General features: G+C 45.0%; 1 protein-coding gene across 1 annotated transcript in view; it reads left to right on the forward strand.

Annotated features, from left to right (window-relative positions):
• The window catches only part of FRAS1 (Fraser extracellular matrix complex subunit 1), a 295924-nt gene that overhangs the window by 254872 nt on the left and 15737 nt on the right, over positions 1-25315 (forward strand). The window contains exons 53-69 of the mRNA XM_074950462.1: positions 670-829; positions 1810-1972; positions 4148-4394; positions 6406-6750; positions 7109-7269; positions 8837-8984; positions 10252-10457; positions 10991-11147; positions 11692-11892; positions 13426-13613; positions 14794-15069; positions 16081-16313; positions 16794-16954; positions 17723-17937; positions 22298-22448; positions 23935-24042; positions 24911-25070. Of these exons, the coding sequence (XP_074806563.1) occupies positions 670-829; positions 1810-1972; positions 4148-4394; positions 6406-6750; positions 7109-7269; positions 8837-8984; positions 10252-10457; positions 10991-11147; positions 11692-11892; positions 13426-13613; positions 14794-15069; positions 16081-16313; positions 16794-16954; positions 17723-17937; positions 22298-22448; positions 23935-24042; positions 24911-25070 (3280 nt within the window). The remainder of the gene's footprint in view (positions 1-669; positions 830-1809; positions 1973-4147; positions 4395-6405; positions 6751-7108; positions 7270-8836; positions 8985-10251; positions 10458-10990; positions 11148-11691; positions 11893-13425; positions 13614-14793; positions 15070-16080; positions 16314-16793; positions 16955-17722; positions 17938-22297; positions 22449-23934; positions 24043-24910; positions 25071-25315) is intronic.

Below are 25315 nucleotides of genomic sequence, written 5' to 3' on the forward strand. Positions count from 1 at the left end.
GTACAGGCAGGCTCAGTGGTATCCCAGTACATCAGGTGGCACCTTAAAGGAGGGCAACCGTCACACCTCCATCTAGCCCTTCACGTTTCTATTACAGTAAAACACAGAGATGCCAGTCAAGAGCAAGGCCCCATTTTGCTAGGCGCTGGGCAAACACAGTCAAGGTTTCTGTCTATCGCTTCTCATCAGAACTCCCCAGCCAAGTCTGTCCTGTCATGCGTAAAGTAAATCCAGGCTAATACAAAGGAAGAGACCCAATATTATTTTATGGGCAGAGTTCAAGGAGTCAGTTTAATGCTATGGCAAAGCTCAGACGCTACTGCAGCTAGATAGCTGTCTTAAAGGGACACACCAAAATACAGACCAGGGGATTTAATTAAATTCTTCTTAAGCAAATTTGTATTAAAATAGTCCCAGTCAGATTTAGTTAAAAAAAAATCCTACCAAAAAAAATCCTTTTTTTCTAAGTTGTGGAAGAAAAGATTAGATCCGTTTTTTGAGAGAGCAAGAGAGATGCAGCATAATTTCGGATGGCTCTTGGACTGGTGTGAATGACAAATAGCTGTTAAAGCCATTAGAGTTGCACCAGTGTCAAACTTGTGATCAGAATCAGGCCCATAGAGAGGTATGAATGCCTGGATTGACTCACTGAGAGTCTCTTCCCGACAGAGGATGTGAACCTGGGACTGATTCGGTACGTGTTGCTGGAAGAGAAGATTCAGGAAACCATGGATAGCTTTCAGTTTCTAGTGAAAGACAGCAAGCCCAGCGTTGTCAGTGACAATGTCTTCCATATCCAGTGGTCTCTCATCAGTTTTAAATACACCAGGTAAGCTACCCTATGGGTTACAGCACTCATCTGACATACAGGGCCTTATTCAGAGGTGAGGTGGGTGGGGTGGAAGTTAAGTTACACATCAGTAAGTAGTTGGTGTAACTAAGATGCTGAGGTGGCTACAAGGAGGTAGAAGATAGACTCACTTCAGATTTTGGCCCTCGGTTTTCATGCCGCAGTGCTGGGAAGTGGCGTGGGCCTAGCATATGAGAATAATCCCGTAGGGATAGATCATCATCATTTATGAGTATATCTCAGTAGCACCCAGCAGTCCCAGTCAGGTCCGAAGCCCTGTGGTGCTACACATGAATAAAGGTCAGTCCCAAGTGATGATTCAGTCCTACAATGAAGCCAAATAGAACCTAGTAGTTTCAGCTGAGAAATCACTATGAGTGTGTATGGAGAGAGCATAATAATACCCAGCTCTTACTCAGCGCTTTTCATCAGTAGATCTCAAAGTGCCTTACTAAGGAGGGCAGTGTCATTAGCCCCAGTTTACAGATGGGGAAACTGCAGCACAGAGGTGAAGTGACTTGCCCAAGGTAACCCACAGGCCAGTGGCAGAGCCAGAAAGAGATCTCCCGAGTCCCAGTCCAGTAGCCTAATCACTAGGACACACTGCCTATGCATGACAGTGTGGAGTATAGCGTTTATCTGCCTGAGTTTGGGATGACTGCAGATCCAACGTGTTACGTTTGTGATCGGTGGGAGTAGCACCCATATATCTAAGATTAAAGTTTGCCTCCTTATGTTTGTCAGACCCTTACTGTATCTCCAGATCTCACCTCCCTGGAGGCATGAATTAGACTGGATTTGGGCTTGCTTAGTATCACTAAAAACATACAAGGCTCCTGGTCTGTTCCATTCCGGTTCTTATACCACGTTCATCACCTTAGTACCTACCTGAGCACCCAGTTGTGCATTAAGTGACGTGCCTAACATATCTCCCGTGTTTGTGTTGTGTACGTTCCCAGCTACAATGTCAGTGAGAAGGCTGGCTCTGTCAGCGTAACGGTGAAGAGAATCGGTAACCTCAATCAATATGCCATTGTCCTGTGCCGCACGGAGCAGGGAACTGCCACCTCCAGCATCAGTTCAAAGCCAGGACAGCAGGACTACGTAGAGTATGCAGGCCAGGTGGGTTGGGAAATTCTAGCTGGAAGGACTGTATACCCCCAGAAATAGCCCTATGGAAACCTGGTACAGTGAATCAGACAGCGTGTTTTTTATTTGCTTGTACCTGATCTGTGTTCCCCTAAGGATGTCTGGACTCTGCTGTTTCATCCTTTTACCTTAGCTGTTATAGCCCTGCTTCACATGTCTGAGACATGTCGGGGAGAAGAAGGAAGTGGCAGAGTTCAACATCTCACCATAGAATAAGCACATGCATTGCACTGTATAACATTAGAAGGACACTGCCCACGTGGGCGGAGTGGTAAATAATGATGAGGACAGGCTGCACTGCAACAAAATGCATTTTAATGCAGCCATATGTAAGGTTGTGTATTTTTTCTTCCTAGATGTAGGTCACACCTATAGAAAGGGGGACTGTATCCTGGAAAGCAGCAACTGAAAAAGACTTTGGGGTCTGTGAAGGGGTTGGCTCACTGCTGGTGCCTCCTCGTGGTTGGGCATGGTGTGGCAACTCATTCCTGATTGGGGTCTGCAGCCAGTGGCTGCTCTGCCTCTCGGGTGCCTTGCCTCTTCTTGTGACATGGCTCTCCATCCAGGTCACTTCTGGGGTAGTCCATAAACAAAAACAAGGGGAATTAACTCACACAAACTAAGTTAATGGGAGAGAGGGAGGAACACCTCTATCTCAGGCTGCATCAGGATCAGGCCCACCCTTCCCTTAGGCAGGGACCTTCAGGCAGTTGTTGTCAGGGAAGCTCCTGCCTTCTCTTATTTATCCTCAGGAGCTGAGGGTTGAAGGTCTGTTCTTGTCCGTGCACAGCCCACAAATGAGCTGTTCTGCTCCAGCCCCTACGTGCCTTTGCAGGTGTGGCGGGGTTGGGCTGGCTGAGCCCGGAGCAGCTCCTTAACCCCTTGTTGTCCAGTGTGGGGTATGTCTACCCCATCACAGGGTCATAGTGAACATACAACTCGGACATGAGCTCCCAGTGCAATGCTGTGGCAAAAAGGGCTAAAGCAATCCTTGGATATATTAACTGGGGAATAGTGAGAGGAGTTAGGGGAGCTGATTTTGCCTCTGTATATCGCACTGGTGAGACCAGGACTGGTATGCAGGAGGTCAGATTAGATGCTCTAATGGTCCCTTCTCATCTCCAGATCTTTGACTCTAATGTTGAATGTCAAATTCCTTCATTTAAATTTGTTTTTAAAATGTCAGTTTGAGTCCCCTCTGACACCAGTTTGCCAGCAGTGGACTTGCTCCTGATTTTCAGGCCTAAGTTGGCGTTAGCTATTACTTACTAATTTAATAGAAATATATTTATGACTTTAAGAAAAAAAAATCTGGGAAACCAGTTTTTTGAAATTCAAGTAATTCTCTGCCATGTTGTCATCCTAAACAGCTTCAACTTTCAGTTAGCACATCAGAGCCAAAAACTGAAAGTGATCAGTCAGTTTTCATCATCTAAGCTTCATGGAATTAAAAAAAAAAAACCACCTTAGTAAAATAAGTGGTAAAAACATGAAGTAGACTTTTAGATGACTTCAGTTTTAAGAATCTAAGGTGTTTTTGCGCCTGTAGGTGAGAGGATATTCTTTTAAAGTATGAGTTTTATGTTGGCAGAGTCCCTATAAGGGAATATTCTGCAAGACCGTATCTAATACAGGCTTGCCTAGGTTCTGATCTTATTCATGCTGGTGTCAATCAGGAGTAACTCCATTAAAGTAAATGGAATTACTCAAGCACAAACCTAGTGTGAGGTCAGAATCAAGGGGCCTGATTCTTCAGTGCCTTTTGCCTTGTGTAATTGTTTCCCTCTGTGCAAAACACAAGCAAGAGAGCATGGTAGAGGTTTGCATTCCCTTTGTACATTTGCATTCACTGTAGGTGACTGAACAAGGGACAGTTCAGTTAAGAACTGAGCTCAGGAGCTCCCAAGAGCTCTGATCCAAACCCCACTGAGGTCATTGGGAGTCTTTCCTTTGACTAGTGGGCTTTGGATCGGGTCCCAGGAGAACAAAAGTAAAGCACAGCTCTGAAACATACCAGGACAATTAAAGTTCTGTGATTATTAGCAAAGATTCAGGGCATTCGTGCTTTCCAGAGAGGAGCAGGGAGGGTTTCTGCATTTGCAGCTGCAAGCCCATATATACACCCCCTTGTTGTTCACTTCCTTGCAGGTGCAGTTTGATGAGTGGGAGGACACCAAGGCCTGTATCATTGCTATCAATGATGATGACGTCTTTGAGAACACGGAGAGCTTCACCGTGGAGCTCAGCATGCCAGCCTATGCCCTGCTGGGGGAGATCACCCAGGCCAAAGTCATCATCAACGACACAGAGGATGAACCCACTCTGCAGTTTGACAGGAAGACTTACCATGTCAACGAGAGTGCTGGCTTCCTGTCTGCACCCATTGAAAGGAAAGGTTTGTGGTATTAGATATAGCAACGATGATACTGCACTAAAATAGCGCTACTCAGCACAGGAGCTAAAGCTGCTTTACCAACACTAACCAACTAAGATTTGAAATTCCATTGTGTGGTGTTAGGCCCATTTTACAGACGGGTAAACTGAAACATACAGCGATTAAATGACAAGGTCCTACAATAAATCAGTGGCGGAGCCAAGAAGGCAACTTAGAAGCCCTGATCCCCAAATTCCTGCTTTCACCATTGGTCAGCACTAGAGCAGACACATAAGTTGTGAGCAATAACAGGATTTATCTCTCTAGTGCAAAATCAGTGCCTTCTGTGTCACAGGAGATAACTGTAGAACTTTCTGCTACATTCAAAGTCTTTAGTCCCATCTCTGACGTTGTTTTTGATGATAGAATTTTAAAACATAAAAGTGTTCAGTTGGCATTTTTATTGATTGAGATGTTGGTCCCAATCCTGCAGCCTCTTTTCACAGGAGTAGAAGTACGACTAGGACTGTTTACATGAGGAAGGGTGGCAGGAATGGACCTGTTGTGCTTGTCTGGACTCAGTTTTATCTCATCTGGCTCCATTGCTCTTTGAAGCTAGCAAGCTTTCCCAGCTTTTAAGCGAGTCGATCTTCCCTTCTGGTGGGCAGATATCAAAGCCCCAAAAGAAAGGAAAAAACAGGGTTCCTTCCTTTCTTTTTAAAAATGTAGCATTATCCACGGGGAAAAGGATATCTGAAAATAAAGGAAAGAGGGCAATGAGGTTGGCCTGGTTTTCCTTTATAGATTCAATAATTGAGTTTAGGCCTGCTGCCTTAGGGCCCAGTCCAGCTCCTACTGAAGACAGAGGGAACAGAAGCAAACCAGGGGATCTCTTGGCTTCTTCCCTATGTGTCGGGTGCTATGCGTCCCATGGAACACACCTGCAGTGCTGCTGCGTATAGTAGGAGATATGCCCTCTTCAATCTCTGATTTCAGGCGAGCAGCCACAGAAGGCAACAGTACTGGGGCTGGAGTTGAGTGTCCAGAGATTCAGCTGGCTAAAAATATCAAAATGTTCTTTTTGAATTCATGCTAGGCCAATTTCTGTAGATGGTTAAGAACAGCAGGAGTGTCCTCCACTCTCCCCTTGCATAAATATTTTCCCCTTATTGTAGAAATTACAATGGATGATGTCTGAATGTCTGAATTCATCCAGTGTGTCAGAAATTATTTTCCTAATAAGTTTAGGAAACTCAGTTTCTACACAAGCATTCATTTATCAGTACAAAGGCCTCTTGGTGGTGATTGCACACAGTGTACAAACAAGCATATATATAATCTATATTCTATACCCAACAGCAATACAGTTAGAATTACTGGCCCAAATACTCTCAACGGGACGAGGCCTGGGAGGTACCTATTGCCATCATGCTATTTTCCAGAGGGGTAAGGAAAGGCACTGACAAAGAACCCCTAGGTACCTTGCTTTTTATATACTATAACAAACAAGTGATGTCATGGCTGGGTATTGGACTTTAACTAAAGCTAAATGAGGGAGTTTTAGAGCAGAACCCTGCCCCTGGCTTGGTTAAGACAAGATTCCTGGTTGAGCCCCTTTCTTTTCAAGGTTTCCTCTTTATCTCATGTTGCTGTATTTCTTTCTAACTACTAAACTGTGCATTTCTTTATAATAAATTAAACACACCAATTATTTACCAGACCTGGTGCCCAATTCCCCATGTTTTCTTTATTTCTGTTACCTCAGCCCACACCTTAAATGAGATAACACTGGCATGTCCAGGGAAACTACAAGTTTAACACAAACAATCCCTCCTTCTGTTTTTTGTTTGTTTGTTTGTTTGTTTTTTTTAATTCACATGCTTCAGGCCTATCATTTATGTTGAGATCCAAACTCAGTTTAAACCCAGAGTTCATTCAGGTCTAATGCGGGCCTATGTTCCTCCACAACTAATGAAGCATCATATAATTTTCTGACCATAACACTTCTGTCCCCGTGGGTGTTACATTGTAGGGGATGCCAGCAGCATTGTATCTGCTCTTTGCTACACCGTCTCCAAATCTGCTAAAGGCAGCAGCCTTTACGCACTGGAGTTGGGGTCCGACTTTAAGTCGAGGGGAATGTCGAATGAGAACCGTGTTATTTTGGGGCCCGGTGTCACCATGTCAACCTGTGACATCAAACTGATCGATGACAGCGAGTACGAGGAGGAGGAGGAGTTTGAAATTGCCCTGGCGGATGCCTCTAGCAATGCGCGCATAGGAAGCGTGGCTTCGGCCAAGGTGATGATCAGTGGCCCCAACGACGCCTCCACTGTGTTCCTGGGAAACGCAACTTTTACTGTCAATGAGGATGCAGGTAAGGGAGAGCAGTAATTCCGCTGGGTCTGGGCTTGTTGTCACTGTGAGATACTTGCAGTGGAAACACTGCATTACCAGTGGGTGTTGTAAAGAACTGAACCCTCCGACCAGATGTGCACTGTGGAGGAAAAGGGCGGCAGCCATGGCACTTCCTCATCCTGCCCCACACGTTGGAGCTGAGCTTTGGTTATTACTGTCTGCAAGGCATTGTCCTTTCTGAAGTGCCATGGACAGAGTCACCATGAAGGAAAAGAGAGAGCCAACGTGATGGCACCTATGGGCATTTCAGATGTGTTTTTTTCTCATGTCCAGCTAATTTCTAATCATGGCTTTAATATGTGTAACTTTGCCTCCAGGCATCATTGACATTCCAGTGATCCGGCATGGTACTGACCTCTCAACCCCCACCTCGGTGTGGTGTGCGACTCGGACTTCAGATCCACCCTCAGCCAGTCCAGGAATTGACTATATCCCCAGCTCCAAGAAAGTAGAGTTCAGGCCAGGCAGAACTGAGGAGGTATTGGACTACACACCCAGTGCTTAGATGGAGCGGATTTCAGTCTCTGTCTCTTTCTCGTACATAATCACTATACTCACTGTTTTTGAAAGTTAAATTTACTGCAGTTGTTTAGTTACAGGGGTTTGGGGACATCAGAATAAAAGAGACGTATCTATTTTTTTATAGATACAGTTGATCCCAGGTTCATGCCAATACAGCTGCATCAAGAACCATTTTAATCAAATAAAGAAAAGCATAAATGGCAGAAGGAGTTGCCACAAACCTTCCAAGCATCAGCCAAAACCAGCCTGATTTCCCATGTAAAATCCCCATTTCCAGACTGCAGGCTTTTACTGATGCATATCACACTAATCATAATTGTTTCAGTGCTACCTGATGTTCCCCATCTGTCTGTTATATCCACCTATTCTCTCTTGCCATATCCTTTGATTGTAAGCTCTTTAGGGCAGGAGCCATCTTTTCATTATGCGTGCGTAGCACCTACCACAGTGGGGCCCCAATACAAAAACGTAGTAATCATTTTATAAAGCGCAGTGATACTCGGGGCCTACTGGCCAAGTCAAGTTGTTCATTTTGTCCCATTATGCCAGAGTCTATGGAATCCTCCTCCATTTGTGGGCGGTCACAATTTGTAATGCTTAAAGAAGCTGAACTTCTGTCTGTCTGTTTTATAGTGACCAAAAATATGCCAGGCACTTCACGGGAGACATAGACAGACAATGGTCCTGCCACAAAAAGCTTACAAGGGGCTATCTTAAAAGGCACAAATGGCAATTAAGGACCATACTCCCATTGACTTCCAGTGGGAATTAGGTGCCTAACATTCACTTGTGCCTTTGAAAATCTCCTGTGCGTCTTAAAATTCTAGACATGAGGGTGACAACTTCAACAGTAAGGTGGAGCTGGGGTGAGGAAAGGGGAGGATTACAGCACAATTACTCTCCAATCGTATTGCTGAGTTACCTGCTAGGTTTGTATCGAAGCCCCAGTAGCTGAATCTGATGAGATGGAAGAATGGTGTGGTGGTTGGGGTGCTAGCCTAGGACGTGGGAGATCTCTGTTCAATGTCCTGCTCTCCCACAGACTTCCTGTGCAACGGGGGGCCAAGTCGCTTGGCCTCTCGGTGTCTTCGTTCCCCATCTGTACAATGGGGATACCAGTACTGCTCTACCTCACGGGAGTATTGTGAGGCTACACACATTAAAGATAGTGAGGTGCTCTGAGACTACAGTAATGGGAGCCCTATAAGCACCTACAGTAGATAGATGCATCCGCCATTTTGGATTAATATAAATCTAGTCAAATCAAGTTAACATTCTGGTTGAAGAAGGTTCAGCTGAAAGAATCTCTCCAGGATAAAGGTAGAGCCTTACTCTTTGATACAGTGTGCGTTATATGTGAAGACCATAGTATTTGCATGAACTGTTGCTGTTTGTGCACCTAGAAGAGCCCACATTTAGTGACGTTACTCAGGTCACCTGAGGATGAATCCCAGGGTATTTTCTCTTTCTCGCCAAAGGAGGATAACCGGTTTTATAATCTGGTTCTTTTACTTTTCCTCTAGTACTGCACCTTGACAATCCTGGACGATGCCCAGTACCCAGTGATTGAAGGGCTGGAAACATTTGTTGTATACCTAAGCTCACCCCATGGGGCTGAATTGACCAAACCTTTCCAAGCTATAGTGGCCATTAATGACACCTTCCAAGATGGTAAGCTATACAGTGAATCTATATCGAATCCATTCTAGCTCCGTCCTTTACATATTTCCCTCATGTACTAAGAGAAATTGGAAAACACCCGGGATGCATTTGATGACATCACACAACACATTCCATGTCACCTGTCCTTCATAGTTTCTCTCCCTAGTTTCTTTGTCCTCAAGGAATTAAGCTCGGTGGAAGTGCAAAATAAAATTCCTATTTTCTCCTCCCATGTGGGGCCAGACTTTGTCACCCTTGCTCACTGTGAGTAGTGTCTTTTCCGTTGTATGGTCCCATTGAAATCACTCATGCTTCATGAGAAGTCAGGCACTATTCAGCGTGGGTATGGGCATGAGAATCTGGCCCTTTTTTTAGCAGCTGGGTTGAAGCTTACATGTATTAATTTCAACTCACAGTATTTTTCCTCCCTCCTGTGTTTTAAACGTGATCCTGACCTCTGTGATTTTCTCCCTGGGAGGTACCTGCTTGCTAAAGAAATGCATCAGTCACATAACCCCAGAAAAACTGCTCTGTAATAACCTGTCATTATCTCTGCTCTTGAACCGTCTGCTGAGACTTGCCCTCTTGGCGTCAGGCTTTTTCTATCCCTAGCCACAGAAGACGTTATGAGTGCAATAGTGCCCTAAGAACAGTAACCTATCTAAGTATTACCCATTCTTCGTAAGTATCCCCAGCATACAGTACGCGTGCTGCTCAGACACATATACCTTAGGGCAGTGGTTCCCAAACTTGTTCCACCGGTTGTGCAGGGAAAGCCCCTGGCAGGCTGGGCCAGTTTGTTTGGTCTGCAGGTTTGGCTGATCGCGGCTCCCAGTGGCCGCGGTTCACTGCTCCAGGCCAATGGGCGCTGCTGGAAGCGGGGCGGACAAGTGGCAGAACAAGTTTGGGAACCACTGCCTTAGGGCATGGCTAGTTCTCCAATATGCGCAGAACAGGTGACTACCTCAGGCAACAAAATATTAGGGAAAGCAAAATGTTCAGTAACTTTTTGTGTGGGTGACGGAGGGTTGGTAGGATGAGAGATTTGCTTCTTTAGCAAGAGCAACAGAATCTCCAGTTCCCAGTGGGAGCAATGATCAGCTGCTTGGTTAAAGTCAAGAATACTCTTCGTGAGCACAGTTGACTATCTAATCTGACATCTCACTGCACAACTGTCAGCCCCACCTGGTACTTCTTCGATACATTGCATGCCTGCTTTGGCCGCCGTTTAGCTTTTATCACAGTACAGGTGTGGATGTTGTTGTGCCCCCTGCAGTACCCAACATGCAGTTTGGCAAGGACTTGTACGTTGTGAAGGAGAAGGAGGGTGTCCTGCACATTCCCATCATCCGCACCGGAGACCTGAGCTATGAGTCCTCTGTCAGGTGCTACACCCGCAGCCAGACAGCAGCAGTCATGGAGGACTTTGAGGAGAGGAGAAATGCGGAGGAGTCTCGCATCACTTTTTTGAAAGGGGAGAAGGCGAGTTAAACCTAACTGGGTTGGGGGAGAACCAAGAACAATCAGCAGAATAGATTTTGAAAATCTGGATGTTCTCCTGGGCACTCTGTTGTTCAGTGGCTTTACCAGACCCCCTTTCTCAGAAGTAATATTTCAGCTGCTTTGGATTAGCTATTGTTACTGTTCTGGAATTAAAAGATGAGTCCATGGAGAATCTGCATTTAACACTAAATATTAGTTAACACATAAAAAGCAAGTGTTGGGTATCAATAATATTTAGCATTACAGCTAGTGCTTTTTGATTAGATAGTCTTGGAATACACACAAGGACCAGCTGTAGTGAGTAAGAAGTGCCATTTTTCCACAGCCGCTTTTCATCATATAGCTGCACTTTGATGTCCACGCAGAGTTTCTAAGCCTTCTTTCATCATACCTAGCACTTAACACTGTGGTGTTAAATGCTAGGTAGTGAAGAAACACTAATCTTCCATTAAATTCAGAGGAATTATTTGTGTTAGTTGCTAGTCTTTAACTGATGATGTATTTGGCTGTAGGTGAAGAACTGCACTGTCTATATCAATGATGACTCTGCATTTGAACCAGAGGAGCAATTCCGGATCTATCTTGGCAGTCCCCTTGGAAACCACTGGAGCGGAGCTAGAATCGGAAAGAATGACATGGCCACCATTACTGTCTCCAATGATGAAGATGGTAAGAGAGAATGGGTTACATTAGGAACTAGACGGAGCAGGTACAATTCCAGGGCAGTCAGTGGAATTTACACCAGGTCTGAATGTTAGCCATTATATGTAAACTGCCTCGAATTAAACGATTGACTTGTTGATCAGTGCTCCATTATATTGTATTAACTCACATTTAAAGTTGATTCTGAATCTCATGTTAGCGGTACGCCGTGGCACATAGATAAAGGAGCACTAGTATTTGGAAAGGTCAGGTAAGGCAGCCTACCTGTCTGCTGGAAGGGCAATCTGAAGGAATGACTGCCAAGCTTACTGTATGGCTCCTGGCCCCAGCAGAGTGTCAGAGAGCCATGTCTAGGCTGTAGGCTCCGCCCCTGTATGTCAGGAGTGCCTCTTAAACTTCACTCTGATGTGCGGAATAATGTTGATGGGTTTTAAAAGGAGCTATGTCAATTCAGCCTTGGCTGCTAGAAAGCTTACTGTGGTGCAAATCATTTTGAGGCTACTAGAGTTGCTACAAATACATGTTTCTGTTCTTCATACCATTTCTCTAGCCCCCACCATTGAGTTTGAAGAGACTGCATACCAAGTACGGGAGCCTCCAGGCCCTGAGGGCCTTGCTATTCTAAACATCAAGGTGCTCAGAAGAGGGGACCAGAACAGGACCTCAAAGGTCCGCTGCAGCACCCGTGATGGCTCAGCCCAATCCGGAGTCGATTACTATCCAAAGAGTCGAGTCCTCAAGTTCAGCCCTGGTAAAGGATACTTGGAATTGAATTATGAGGTGGAGGGATTACTCAGTGACATTTAACACAGGCCAGAACAAATTAAAATGAAAGGAAAATGTGCAAGTAATTTACACAACAATGCTCTGTGTGTGGGATTTTCAAAAGCATTTGGCATTGGCCCAACTCTGCTCCCATTGAAGCCACTGTGTGTGTCTTGTTTTTCATGGGTGTATGATTTCATATATAAGCTAAAACATGAGCTACACCAACCCCCTCTAATGTATTTATGCTTTGGGGTTTGTTCTAGACACACACACTGCAGTCATATTTGATGCAGCATTTATAATAGGAAACACCTATGTCATCCTTTCGATAATCTTTCACAGGGTGGGTTATATTTACTTTTTCCAAATCAGTCATAAGCCTCAGAGGAATTCTTTAAGTATGTTGGAGAGACCACAAAAAGCAGTCAAACATGATGTTTTGACAGAGCACACACTGGGGATGTCAGGGTTCTCTCCACTTCCCCTGCAGGCAGCTGAGTAAAATAAAAACTGAAAAACAGTGGAGGTGGGGAATTGAGACTCCCACTGGAGCAGAGCATCACTTTTCTGCTGGTGCCAAACCACATTCCCCCTCACGCCCTTCTGCATACAGTGGACGCTCACACTGCATACAAAGTGTGAGTGAGCAGGGAGTGATGAATATAAGGAGACAGAAAGATGGCCTAGCCTGTGTGCTCACAGGGATTACCTGCCTTTGAACAGATTGGAAGGCCATCCCCAACCACAACACCTTTCATGTTTGGTACCATGGAGTACACGAATCCCATATTTCATCCCTTCACAACACCCTTGCTGGGTGACATGGGTTTTTTGTAATAAACTATAAATGTTCTGCATAAGGTTTTAGCCAGGCAGTTGCCATTAAAGTCAGTAGAAATCCCCTGGCTACAACCCTGCCTTCTGCTATGGCCGAAATCCTGCTACGGTGTAACCCTTCTTCCTGCGACGGTGATGAAGTTTGAGAATGAGAGTGATTGTAAGAGAGAGAATATTGCCAGTCGACAGCTAACAATACAGATTCCTCAAGGAGCCTGTGTATACAGGAGTTCTGCAGAAACCCCTCAAGATCCTACAAGATAACTCAAACCATGCCCCATGGGTCCAACAGCAGTAGCTCTGCATGTTAGAGCCAAAGAGTTAAAACAGAGACACTAGTAACAGAGATGGGATATGTTTTGGATCATAGATTTTTATTATAGTCAGCTAATATAAGACAGGCACTGTTAATCCTCATATAGCATCTGCTTGTAAGTCTGCCAGATGATCAATCGGACCAGTCGTTTTAGCTGGAGTTTTATTTATGACTTATTTATTTATCTATCCTGGCTGGAAGGTGCTAAATCATTAGAGTTCAGATAAAACCTGTAATGTGTATTTTATCGTAATGTTTCAATGATCCTGACCTGAGGCAGCTATGCAGTGTTTTATGGGAGCTGTTAAGGTAATGTCAGATGATATATCAGGTTCTCTGTTTCTCTCGTGTTCATTCATGTAGGGGTGGACCACATCACATTTAAGGTGGAGATCCTGTCTAACGAAGACCGGGAGTGGCATGAGTCCTTTTCTGTGGTGCTGGGTCCAGATGATCCAGTGGAAGCTGTTCTTGGGGATATCACCACTGCAGTAGTCACTATTCTGGATCAGGAAGCAGCAGGGAGCCTTATTTTACCAGCACCTCCCATTGTAAGTAGCAAAACGTGAATGATGTAAGTTAGTGGTATGGGAGAACCTACAGAAAAGCAGAACACGCAACGAAGCACACTGGGGTTGCCTGCACTAGAATGTGCAGGCCTGTGAAGCCAAGGCCTTTTAAAAAGCTAGTGTGGAGACTCCCGAATGCTTGATCTAGGCTACAGACAGTTGTGACTAAGCGGACCCCCTGTTCATGTGACCAGTTAATTCAAGGTTAAAACTCTAGTGTAGACACGTCCTCTGTAGTCACAGCATTCCTCTTTGGACCAGCAGAGGCTCAGGGTAAATTGATACTGGTATTCCAGGTGGTGTGGGAGGCAGGCAAGGCAGTGAATAGGAGAACAGGCTGCATAATGGTTCTTCACCCACTTCACAGAGGCATGGGCCCATGCTTTCCTGCCATTTGAACTGTGGCATGACTGAAGAGACATAGTTGCTTATGTTAAGGTGAGATGGGCTGGAGATTGCCAAGGCAAAAATGGCAGATAATAAGGTAGTAGTATGGGAAAGTCCCACTTAACTAAGCTATTATCATAAGGTAGGAACCTTTCTAGTGGGCAAATCACTTGTAGATGTCTGAGTCTGCTACCACCTCCAAGCTAATGGAGCTTGTCCTTTTGCCTAAGTTGTAGAGGCTTATGCTTTTAGATCCAGAATTCCTGGGTTTATTTCCCTCAAACACGGAAGTTGTTACACTGGCATTGCCCTTAGTTTGGGCAAAGGACGGTACATGGACTGACATGTTCCTTGTGTGCTTCAGCATCCAAAATAATATCAAATACAATTATGTTGGTAGCATCCCACTCACCTTTTACTGCAGAGAGCCTAAATGATATCTGAGCTAGAATGCGAACAGCTGGGCAGATCTAGGACTTGGGTTGTTTCTCTTCTGAGGGACACGGCTGCAATTCAGGTACTGGATGTGTTCCATAATGTAGGATTTAGTATTTTAATAGCATAGGATGCTCCAATATGCTGATAGCGCTAAGCATTCCTGCTGAGTCCACACACCTCTCTCCTTCCCTGTAATCCTCAGTGGGATTTATGAAGTAAAATAAATACAGTGCACCGGTAACAAGGTTTGGAAATTGAGGAAACAGGCAGCCCAGCCCTTGTTTCATGTGTCTTTCCCTCAGTTCCTGGTGAAAGCTGGTGTATTGCATTGCTGCAGGTGGTCACCCTGGCAGACTATGACCATGTGGAGGAAGTAACCAAAGAGGGTGTAAAGAAATCCCCTTCTCCAGGCTACCCACTGATCTGTGTAACGCCTTGTGATCCTCACTTCCCCAAGTACTTAGTCATGAAGGAGCGCTGTGATGAGGCCGGGATCAACCAGTCTTCAGTACAGTTCAACTGGGAGGTGGCAACCCCCACTGATGGGAATGGGGCCAGATCACCCTTTGAAACAATTTCGGACAATACGCCGTTCACTAGCATCAACCACATGGTACGTGACTGTGTACAGTAGCGCAAGAGGGTGTGGATTGCGCATAACAGTACATGGTGAGTGTTGGGGGGCTCAAAGCACATCCTTGAAGCATTTGCTGTTTTGAGATTCTAGGTCAGTAGAATATCAGTCCTTGAAGAACCATTAACTAAGTTGAGTAATGTGTGTATATTTCACACCCATCTAGCCACCCACAAAGCCCCCAGCTTCATTAAGAGAACATTATTAAGGATGCAAAGTCCAGCACACAAAAGTTAAGATGTGCCAGAAAATAAGGTTGCCTGTGCAACCTTAATTCAGCCTGCTGGTGCATATGCATTATGATACAGTCTTTAATTCCCTGATCAATAGGACCCCTGCCTCATTCGGTGCACAGGACGGATGGTGCTCACTGAATAAAAACCCATTCAATATTTTGTTTTATTCTGGTTGTTTAACGGGTGGCCCTAGGCATTATTTACTGCACAGTATTCAAACTCTTCTCTGAAGACAATTATTAATTTCCTTCCGGACATTTCCACAGTGCTCCTCACAAGAACATGAAAGTGCTTCACAAACATGAATGAATCTATTTTCTGTGAAGTTGGGGGGGAGGGGGATGGCATTATCCCCATTTTACAGAAGGGGTACTGAGGTAGAGAGAGATCAAGGTCAGAAGTTTCCATTAATTTTGCATGCCCAACTAAGAGCCCTAGGACCTGACTTTGAGAGAACTTAGCAGTACATTGTAAGCCCTAGGGAACAGGGACCATCTCTTTGTTCTGTGTTTGTAGAGCACCTAGCGCAATGGGGTCCTGTTGGCTAGCAGCCTCAGGCACTACGGTAATATAAATAAATTGATAATAATAATCCATAATAACAACAGACCACTTCGTATATTCAGCCACAGCTCCCACTGACTTTGTTGCAGTTGTGAGTGCTCAGCACTTCTGCGAATCAGCCCTTGCGTGTTGGGGCGGGCCTGGTTTTGCCTTTTACATACATGCAAACCACTTTCCTCATTCCTCCCAGGTGCTGGACAGCATTTACTTCAGCCGGCGGTTCCATGTGCGCTGTGTGGCAAAAGCCATAGACAAGGCCGGGCACGTGGGGACCCCACTGAGAAGCAACATAGTTACCATAGGGACCGACAGTGCCATTTGTCATACTCCTGTGGTAGCTGGAACGGGCCGAGGATTCCAGGCTCAGTCGTTCATTGCCACTCTGAAGTATCTGGATGTCAAACACAAGGAACATCCCAATAGGTATAAGCCTGGAAATGGGCACTCACCTGACCATGATTCTGGTCTTCCAGGGGTTTAACGGTTTAATTCATGTTTTTACATACAAAACAAACAGAACAGAAAAAGATGGATGTGTTTAAGAAATGAGGTCTCTTTTGTATATCATGAACTGGCTCTCTTCCCCCCCCGTCCCCCCAACCCCTCCTCATATTTAATAGTGAAGGGATGCAGCAAGCATTCATATAATTGCCTCTGGAGTCATGCCTTACTCCTTGAGTTAGAAACACTGTAGTCAGTGGGTCTATATCAAGGAATACAGTGCTACTCAACATCAGCAAGGAAATTCAGCCCTAAATAAATATAACACCAGTGAATTCAAACTTGTACTCTGAGCTGTTGACCAGACGGTAGCTATGTGCTGTGTAAACTGATACAATATGCACCCCTTTTGCGAACAATTTTTGCATAAACAGCTGTTTCTGCTTATTTATTCTGTTCTAGAATCCATATTTCAGTGCAAATCCCCCACCAGGATGGAATGCTGCCTCTCATCTCCACTATGCCTCTGCACAACTTGCACTTCCTCTTGTCCGAGTCCATCTACAGACACCAGCATGTCTGCTCAAACCTGGTCAACATCAGGGACCTGCAGGGCATCTCGGGTAAGCTTTAAAGCAAGCGATTGCTTTGTAAATGAAAAAGGAAACATGTACAGAGGGTAAGCTCTTTAAGGCAAGGACCTAGCATACTATTGGCACTATATAATTAATAATATTGAGATATCAATATGCAGTAGAGTTGCTACATTTGAGGGAGATAAATGGGGAGGAATGCACTGAGCAGGTCATTTCCCCTTTCCCGTATATGTTCTGTGGCAGGTCTTTATCAGGGTACACAGTGAGCCCCTGTGCTTCATTCTGCCTTGTGCCACAGAAAGCAGCATCAGCAAACGAATCATGTGGAAGGGATGCCATGAGCCAAGGAAAAAATCCAAAACTTGTCTTTAAAAATTAGTTTAAGCTACGCTGGCACTGCAAACACTCTAATGCACAAGTCAGAATTGTATGTTCATTGCATGGTGTCACTATAGGGCAGAGTTAAGGTTGTTTGGATGCCCTAACTGTGCGTTTTCAGACCTTAACACGTTTGGATATTTTAGAAGTTTAACCTTAGCCCTGAGTTTCCTGGCTTTATAATATTTGGTTCTGGAATAAATGCAACATCCCTGTTAGTTTTTACCTTTATGTTATTTATATGGATTCAGCCTTAACTCCAGTTTAACATAGTGAAAAGTGCCTCTGAGCAGTACTGTAATAAAAATCATCATCTCAGTATATATCCGATACCTCATCTGATAATTAAAATGTTATGTCAGTACCTAGAGTTCCTTAATTCACAGAGATATGTCTCCTTTTGTTTCCTGATTCCAGAAGCGGGATTCCTGGATGAACTGACGTATGACAGCATCATTCTGGGTCCTGGATATGACCGTCCATACCAGTTTGATCCCACCGTGAGAGAACCAAAGACAATCCAGCTCTACAAACACCTCAATCTGAAGAGCTGTATTTGGACCTTTGATGCATACTATGACATGACAGAATTAATTGATGTCTGTGGGGGATCTGTAACTGCTGACTTCCAGGTGAGGGTTCATTTCCAAAAGACTTGGGCCCAATCCAGACCTCTTTACTCAGGCAGAAGTTCTATAGCAGTAAATATTCGTTGAGCGTGCCTTCCATCCCACGGAATCGGTACACATTTGATTTTCCCCTGGCTATTATTTAAGGCAGAATGGTACATCATGAAATGTACTTGGCTCTTTTATTTTGATAAGAATGGTATTGTTTTAATTATATTATTCCATCATATGCTAGAGACTATACTGTAAATGTTTCAAGTGTAATAATGTATTGGTAATATGAAAATTCATGACTGTCTCTGCTATTAACTATTTTGGACCAGATTCTCAGCTGGTGTAAATCAGCATTGAATTCAGTGGATATATATTAATTTACCCGTGCTGAGAATTTTGCCCTCTGTGAATAGTGGAGTGAGCTCTCAGGAATTTTTTGAGATTTCTCAAATTTGCAGAAGAGCACAGCGAGAGTAATAATCTAGCATAAAATAATGGCTTGTGTGTATGAGTACCACTGCCCTCTACTGGTTGCAATATGTATAACCAATATATTATAAGTTTCAGAGTAGCAGCCCTGTTAGTCTGTATTCGCAAAAAGAAAAGGAGTACTCGTGGCACCTTAGAGACTAACAAATTTATTTGAGCATAAGCTTTCGTGAGCTATAGCTCATTTGCATCTGATGAAGTGAGCTGTAGCTCACGAAAGCTTATGCTCAAATAAATTTGTTAGTCTCTAAGGTGCCACAAGTACTCCTTTTCTTTTTGCAATATATTATAACAACTCAGACTGACTCGTGTATTTACTGACTGAGCAAGCAGAGCTGCTCTTTTAATGTACTGAATAGAGACTTGCGTTTGTAGAGCTGAAATCATGATTCACAGTACCTCGTGCGCACGGTTAGCTTATGTGGTGGAGGCCAGGTATTATTCCAGACACATACCCGTACATTTATACTGCACACAGAGCGAGGGTACATGCATATAAAGATAAAGACATGTTCGTAGACTCAGCTTTGACTAATGCTAGTGTTTTCGGTGAGTGAGGAACAGCTTTGTATTTACATTATGTTCTTTCAGCAGAACAGGGGGAGGGAGGTATTTTTCATTTCTCAAATGCTAATCAGGAAAAGACTTTCTTTATTCACATGGGCAAACTCATTCATCATTTTAGTGACAGTTACTTTTATTCCAGTATTTTTTGAAAACCAGCAACGTCGGTGATGATCCACTGAGCTGTTAGCTTTATACATGCCCATTTCATGTATAAAGATAACAGCTCAGTGGATATATATTAAATTTCATATATTAAAATACAGTTATCAGGAGGTCTCGAGTGGTTCATAGGCTTTCAACTGACCCTCGGCACATCCCTCAATTTGCCTGCTTTAGACAATTATAGAGAGATTTTTAACAGCAATAAATGCTGACCTAACTTTGTTCCTATTTAAGTCAATGGATCAAATTACCATTGACTTCAGGGAGAACAGAGAGAGGCCAACATTGAGCATTTATCACAATCTTGGCTTTAATAATTATAAATGCTACTTATTTCTTTATTATGCACATCAAGAAAACTATTTGTCTGTTAAACTCTTGAGTCAAACTTTTTTTTATCTGTAAGTATTTTCTTACTGCCTGAAAATCTTAAATAAGATCCTAGACAAATTACAATATTTTCTTTTTCAAAACATCTGCTGCAATCAAAGCTTCAAGCACTTAAAAAAGAGCTTTCATCAACTCCACCTGTGTACATTTGCCTCCATACTATGAATTGGTAAACAAAGAAAAATAGCTATTTAATACTACACCAGAATGGCAGTGTGCAAGAAGATGTACTGTGAAGAGAGAAAAAACGGCTTTGTGTAAAGATACAGTACATGAAATGGGCACGTGTAAAGATAGGTATAATATGATATCTTTATACCTTGCCTGTTTCATACACAAAAATCCAGTTACCAGGGAGTCTTGAATGGTTTGTAGGCATGCTATAATTGTCTGTGCACCAAGAGGGAGGACTAGACAAGCTTCCCCCCTCCCAACCATACTTGTTCATTAATCAGCAATAATCATAGAAAAGCAGGACTGGAAGGGACCTCAGAAGGTCATCTAGTCCAGTCCCCTGCACTGAGGCAGTATTAGGTGTTATCTAGACCAGCTTTTCTCAAACTAGGGTCTGTGGACCTCGGGGGTCCCTAAAGGGTACCCCAGTGGTTCCCCAGGCCCCACTGATCAACTCCTCCCCCTCCCTCTCTCACCTCCCCCCCTCCCTCCCAGTGCCTCCTGCACGCTAAAAGCGGGGCGAAGGCGGGCTTCCTACCTGTTCCGCGTGCTGCCCCCACCCCGAGTGATGACACCGCAGCTCCCATTGGCCGGGAACTGCAGCCAATGGTAGCTGCGGGGGCAGTGCTTCCGGGCAGGGGCAGCGTGCAGAGACCCCCTGGCCTCTCTGCCTAGGAGTCACTGCCAGAGGGTTGTGCTGGTCGTTTCTGGGAGCCACCCGAGGTAAGCGCTGCCCAGCCGGAGCCCTCACCCCATCCTGTACCCCAAACCCCTGCCCCAGCTCAGAGCCCCCTCCTACACTCCCTCCCAGAGCCCACACCCCTCATTCATTCAAACCCCCTACCCCAGCCCAGAGCCTTCACTCAAACTCCGTCCCAGACCCTGCACCCCTTCCCACAGCCAAACTCCCTTGCAGAGTCCACACCCCGCATCCACTCCTGTACCCCAACCCCCTGCCCCATCCTGGTGAAAGTGAGTGAGGGTCGGGGAGAGTGAGCGATGGAGGGAGGATGGATGGAGTGAGCGGGGCGTCTGAAGGGGCGGAGCAAGGGCTGAGCTGGGGAAGGCTTGGGGGGGTCCCTGAAAATTTTTAAATCAAAATGAGGGTCTTTGGGTTGCTAAAGTTTGAGAACCGCTGATCTAGACCATTTTGTCCAACCTGTTCTTAAAAACCTCTAAAAACAGAGATTCCACTGCACCCTTAGATAATTTGTTCCAGTGCTTAACCACCCTTACAGTTAGGAAGTTTTTGCTAATGTTTAATCTAAATCTCCCTTGCTTCAATTTAAGTCCATTGCTTCTTGTCCTGTCCCTATTGCAGTGGTTCCCAAACTGGGGTTCGCAGAACATTGCAGGGGGTTTGCCAGAAAAATTTCACTCATGGCGACCAGAGGACCCCAGGCATTGGAAGCAGCAGGTGGGACCTGCTGGGCAGGGCAGACAGCCCGAGCCCCAGGGAGAGCAGGGCCGGGCAGTTGGGGCTGGCAGCCCGAGCCCTGCCCCCGTCAGCAGAGGAGCCGGCAGCCCAAACCCCAGGGAGCACGGGGCCGGGCAGTTGGGGCTGGCAGCCCAAGCACCGGTGATCAGCGGGACCTGCAGCCCGAGCTCAGTGGAGCTCAGCTGACCGGGGCGGTCAACGGGGTCCAGCAGCAGGAGCCCCATGGAGTGCGGAGGAAATTTAAACTTAAATCCCTGGAAATACTCATTTTTAGTAGGGGGTTCACGAGATTTCACAATTTCGTGAAAGGGATTCGCGGGCTGTTAAAGTTTGGGAACCACTGCCCTATCGGATAAGGAGGACAATTTTTCACCCTCCTCTTTATAACAACCTTTTATGTATTTGAAGACTCTTTTCACGTCCCCCCTCAGTCCTCTTTTCCAGACTAAACTCAGTTTTTTCAGTCTTTCCTTTATAAGGTCATATTTTCTAGCCCTTTAATCATTTTTGTTGCTCTTCTCTGCACTTTCTCCAACTTGTCCACATCTTTCCTGAAATGTGGTGCCCAGAACTGGACACAATACTCCCGCTGAGGCCTTATTAGTGCTGAGTGGAGTAGAAGAATTATTTCTCTTGTCTTGCTTACCACACTCCTGCTAATGCATCCCAGAATATTTGCTTTTTTTTTTTTTTGCAGCAGTATTACATTGTTGACTCATATTTAGTTTGTGATCCACTATAACCTCCAGATTCTTTTCTGCAGTACTCCTGCCTAGGCAGTCATTTCCCATTTTGTATTTGTGCAATTGATGATTCCTAATGTATCACCCTTACGGGGGCAGGGAAGCAAGACCTTACAATGCCTTAGAAATACTGCATCCTCCCTTTGTACATCCTACATGTAGGACATCCATGATTCTCCTTGTGGAAAGAGGTAGCCTGGCATCCACATGGCACAAAATCCAGACCCATGGGAGAAGAATTCTATGAATGCTGCTCTGACTTTTTGCTATTTCTGTGGCAGCTCTGAGTGTATAGGGTTTACTAGTTACAATAAATCTACAAAGCATTGTTATGAACTGGTCCCAGTATCTTTCACACCCCCCGCCCCCAAAAAAATCCATAACCATCTTTTTGTTTGATTGACAGGTGCGAGATTCTGCCCAGTCCTTCCTGACAGTCCATGTCCCTCTCTATGTGTCCTACATTTATGTGACCGCACCAAGAGGCTGGGCTTCTCTCGAACATCACACAGAGATGGAATTTTCCTTCTTCTACGACACTGTTCTCTGGAGAACAGGTAGATGGCACATTTTTCCTCTTTTCTCAGCTGTTACTGCAGTCCTCACGTTGGGCATAACTTGCTGAAGCACATGGGAGTTCTGTCTGTGTTAGGACACATGGGATCAGACCCTTAAATTGTAAATATTTAGCAAGGGGAGTTGTCCTTCACCTTCTTAGCTCTGTCTGTTAACAAACGAAACTGCCTTCGGTGAGTCATAGAAATTGTAGCTGGAAAAGACCTATTGGGTCATCTAGCCCTTTCACTGTCCTGGCAAGATTGTTCACTGGGATATACTTTTTAGTGCTTTCTCCAGCTCTCTTTGAAATTATTCAAATGTTGGTGCTTCCTACCACAGTCTGACAGATCTCACCATTTGGAATTTTTTCCCAGTAGTTGGTCCAAACTGACTTTTGTTCAATTACTGTCAGGTATAAACTCTGCACAGTCTCTCTCCTTTTTTGATGAGTACACCAAAGAACCGACACCTGTCTTTGGTCATCTTGTGCGTGAGCCCATCCTTTCTATTTAGTCAAGCTGTCCGTATTCCTTTTAATTTCCCTCCAGTTTCCCCCTCTCCTTGAAACCTGTGCTTGTGGTGAGTAGGGCAAGAATTCTGTTTTGCGAAACATGCTGAGGTTTCAGGATTTGTTTTCATTCTGCGCCAGAACAAAACCAAGAGCTTTCTAAAAAAATGTTTAAAAACCCATGAGAGCGCGTGCCACTGCAAAGTAGCCAGCGATCTGAATCAAGCTGAGCAGGGACTTGTATCTGCGTCTCCCACAGGCTATTCTGGGCTGTGTCTCTCTCATTTTGACCAGAAAATCCATCCTGATATGTTTAGACAAATAGGAATTTTCCAATGAGAAACGTTTCATCCAATGTTCCCTCTAATTTTTTATATCCATGTGCAGAATGAATTTTGTTATATGCACCAATATGGAGGTGATGTGTAGCGGGGGAGGGGCTGAGGGGTTCAGAGTGTGGGAGGGGGCTCACGGTTGGGGCAGAGGGTGGGGTGCAGGGGCTGAGGGCTCTGGGGTGGGGCCGGGGATGAGGGGTTTGGAGTGCAGGCTACCCCGGGACTGCAGCGTGGAGAGAGGACTCCCCCCGACCCTCTCTTGCCACAGCAGCCCAGGGCTGGGGGAGAGGCGCCCCGCCCCGGCTGCGGCAGCTCCGAGGCTGGGGCCTGGGGAGAGGTGCCTCTCCCTGTCTGCACGGCCCTTGATAGCCCGCTGCATGGCCGAATAGCTTAGTGGTAACTTAGGTTTCATCAATAAATTTCCGACCAGCTGAAACAGAGATCCCAACCCTGCAGCCCTCCCAGGAGTAGTCTCGGTACTCACATTGAGTAAGAGCTGCAAGGATTGGGCCCTGGATGTGTATTATCAGATTCTCTACCTCTGGAATACATGCTGGTGATGTAAATTCGTTCGTTGCAAGCAGATGTTCTAGACAGTCCCCTTGCTGTTACATTCACTTTCTCCTTGATCTGGCCATACAGGGATTCAGACAGACAGTGTTCTCTCCGCCAGGCTGCAGATAATAAGGATCTATATCCGAGAGGATGGCCGGCTGGTTATTGAGTTCAAGACCCATGCCAAATTCAGAGGTAAGAGTGTCAGCTTTGATTTAGAACATCATACAAATATTGATTGGTCCTGAGGACAGTGATGATAAAGTTCTAGGATTGTTGTATATGGGTGAGGGCAATGTTCACGTTCAAAGAATTTATTTTTACCCAAAGGCCAATTTGCTTTTCTGCTGTTATCCTCTTAGCTGGTTGCTGTTTGTTTTATTCATTCCCGGGTTTATTTGCACCATAATTCACCTGCATTGGGAAGGACTGGTAGTATTCTGTCTGCCTTACTCCTTTTCCACTTGTTCCTGCCCAGGGCAGGCCAGCTGTACTCTCTGCCTTCAGGCGCCAGTGCTCTAAGGAACAGGAAACCAGAGCAAGCCCAGTTTAATGCCAGGTATTGGGGACTCCCAACGCCAGCAGTGAAAGTGTTGGCATTAATAGTAGGCAGCTGGATGGAGTGAGTTTCCTATACACCAGAGTTTGCTGGCTGCTGTTAGAGTCAGCTGGTCGTTGCAGGAGACTACTTTTGTCATGGCCCTGTCTAGACGAATGACTTTCTGAAATCCTCTGATTGTTGCTCTGGCAACAGTGGGAATGCTACTGTACATCAGCTGCCAGTGTTTTACCATTGTGGTGTTTGTAAATTTTTCTTAGGGCAGGCTTGATCCTGACTTTCACAAGTAGCCATTACTCACATGAGTTATCCCACTGAGTTCCAAGTTCTTGAGGTCCAAGATTGGATCTTTTCATATTTTGTTTTATTTTAAACCTTTGATGGAACATTAGATATTCTACTGACCACCTCTCCAGCATGTGACTTCAACACAAGTTTGCAAGAAGGCTAGATACAGGTAAAAATATGTATCTGTAGGTGATGTATTTGTATTCCTCCATACAGGGCATTTTGTGATGGAACACCACACTCTGCCAGATGTGAAGTCTTTTATAATGACTCCAGACCACCTAGGAGGGATTGAGTTCGATCTGCAGCTTTTGTGGAGTGCACAGACTTTTGACTCCCCCTATCAGCTGTGGAGGGCAACCAGCTCCTATAACAGGTGAGGAAGGAGGACTGTGGGTACAATCGGCTTTATAGCTTCCATTGACAGAATGGTGTTTGTGCGTGCTGAGAATGCCAGCATTAACAGCATCCTGGAGCGAAGTGTCCAGTTCAGTCATACTAGCACTTAATTTCTCTCTCTGCTGTTATGGCATTAGCCACTAGCATGAAACTTTATTTCTGTTTATCACCTGGGTGGCCTTGATAAATCCTCTAATCTGTTTGGATCTTGCCTAAGCCGAA

This window comes from Natator depressus, chromosome 4 (assembly GCF_965152275.1).
Source record: "Natator depressus isolate rNatDep1 chromosome 4, rNatDep2.hap1, whole genome shotgun sequence".
NCBI classification, from domain to species: Eukaryota; Metazoa; Chordata; order Testudines; family Cheloniidae; genus Natator; species Natator depressus.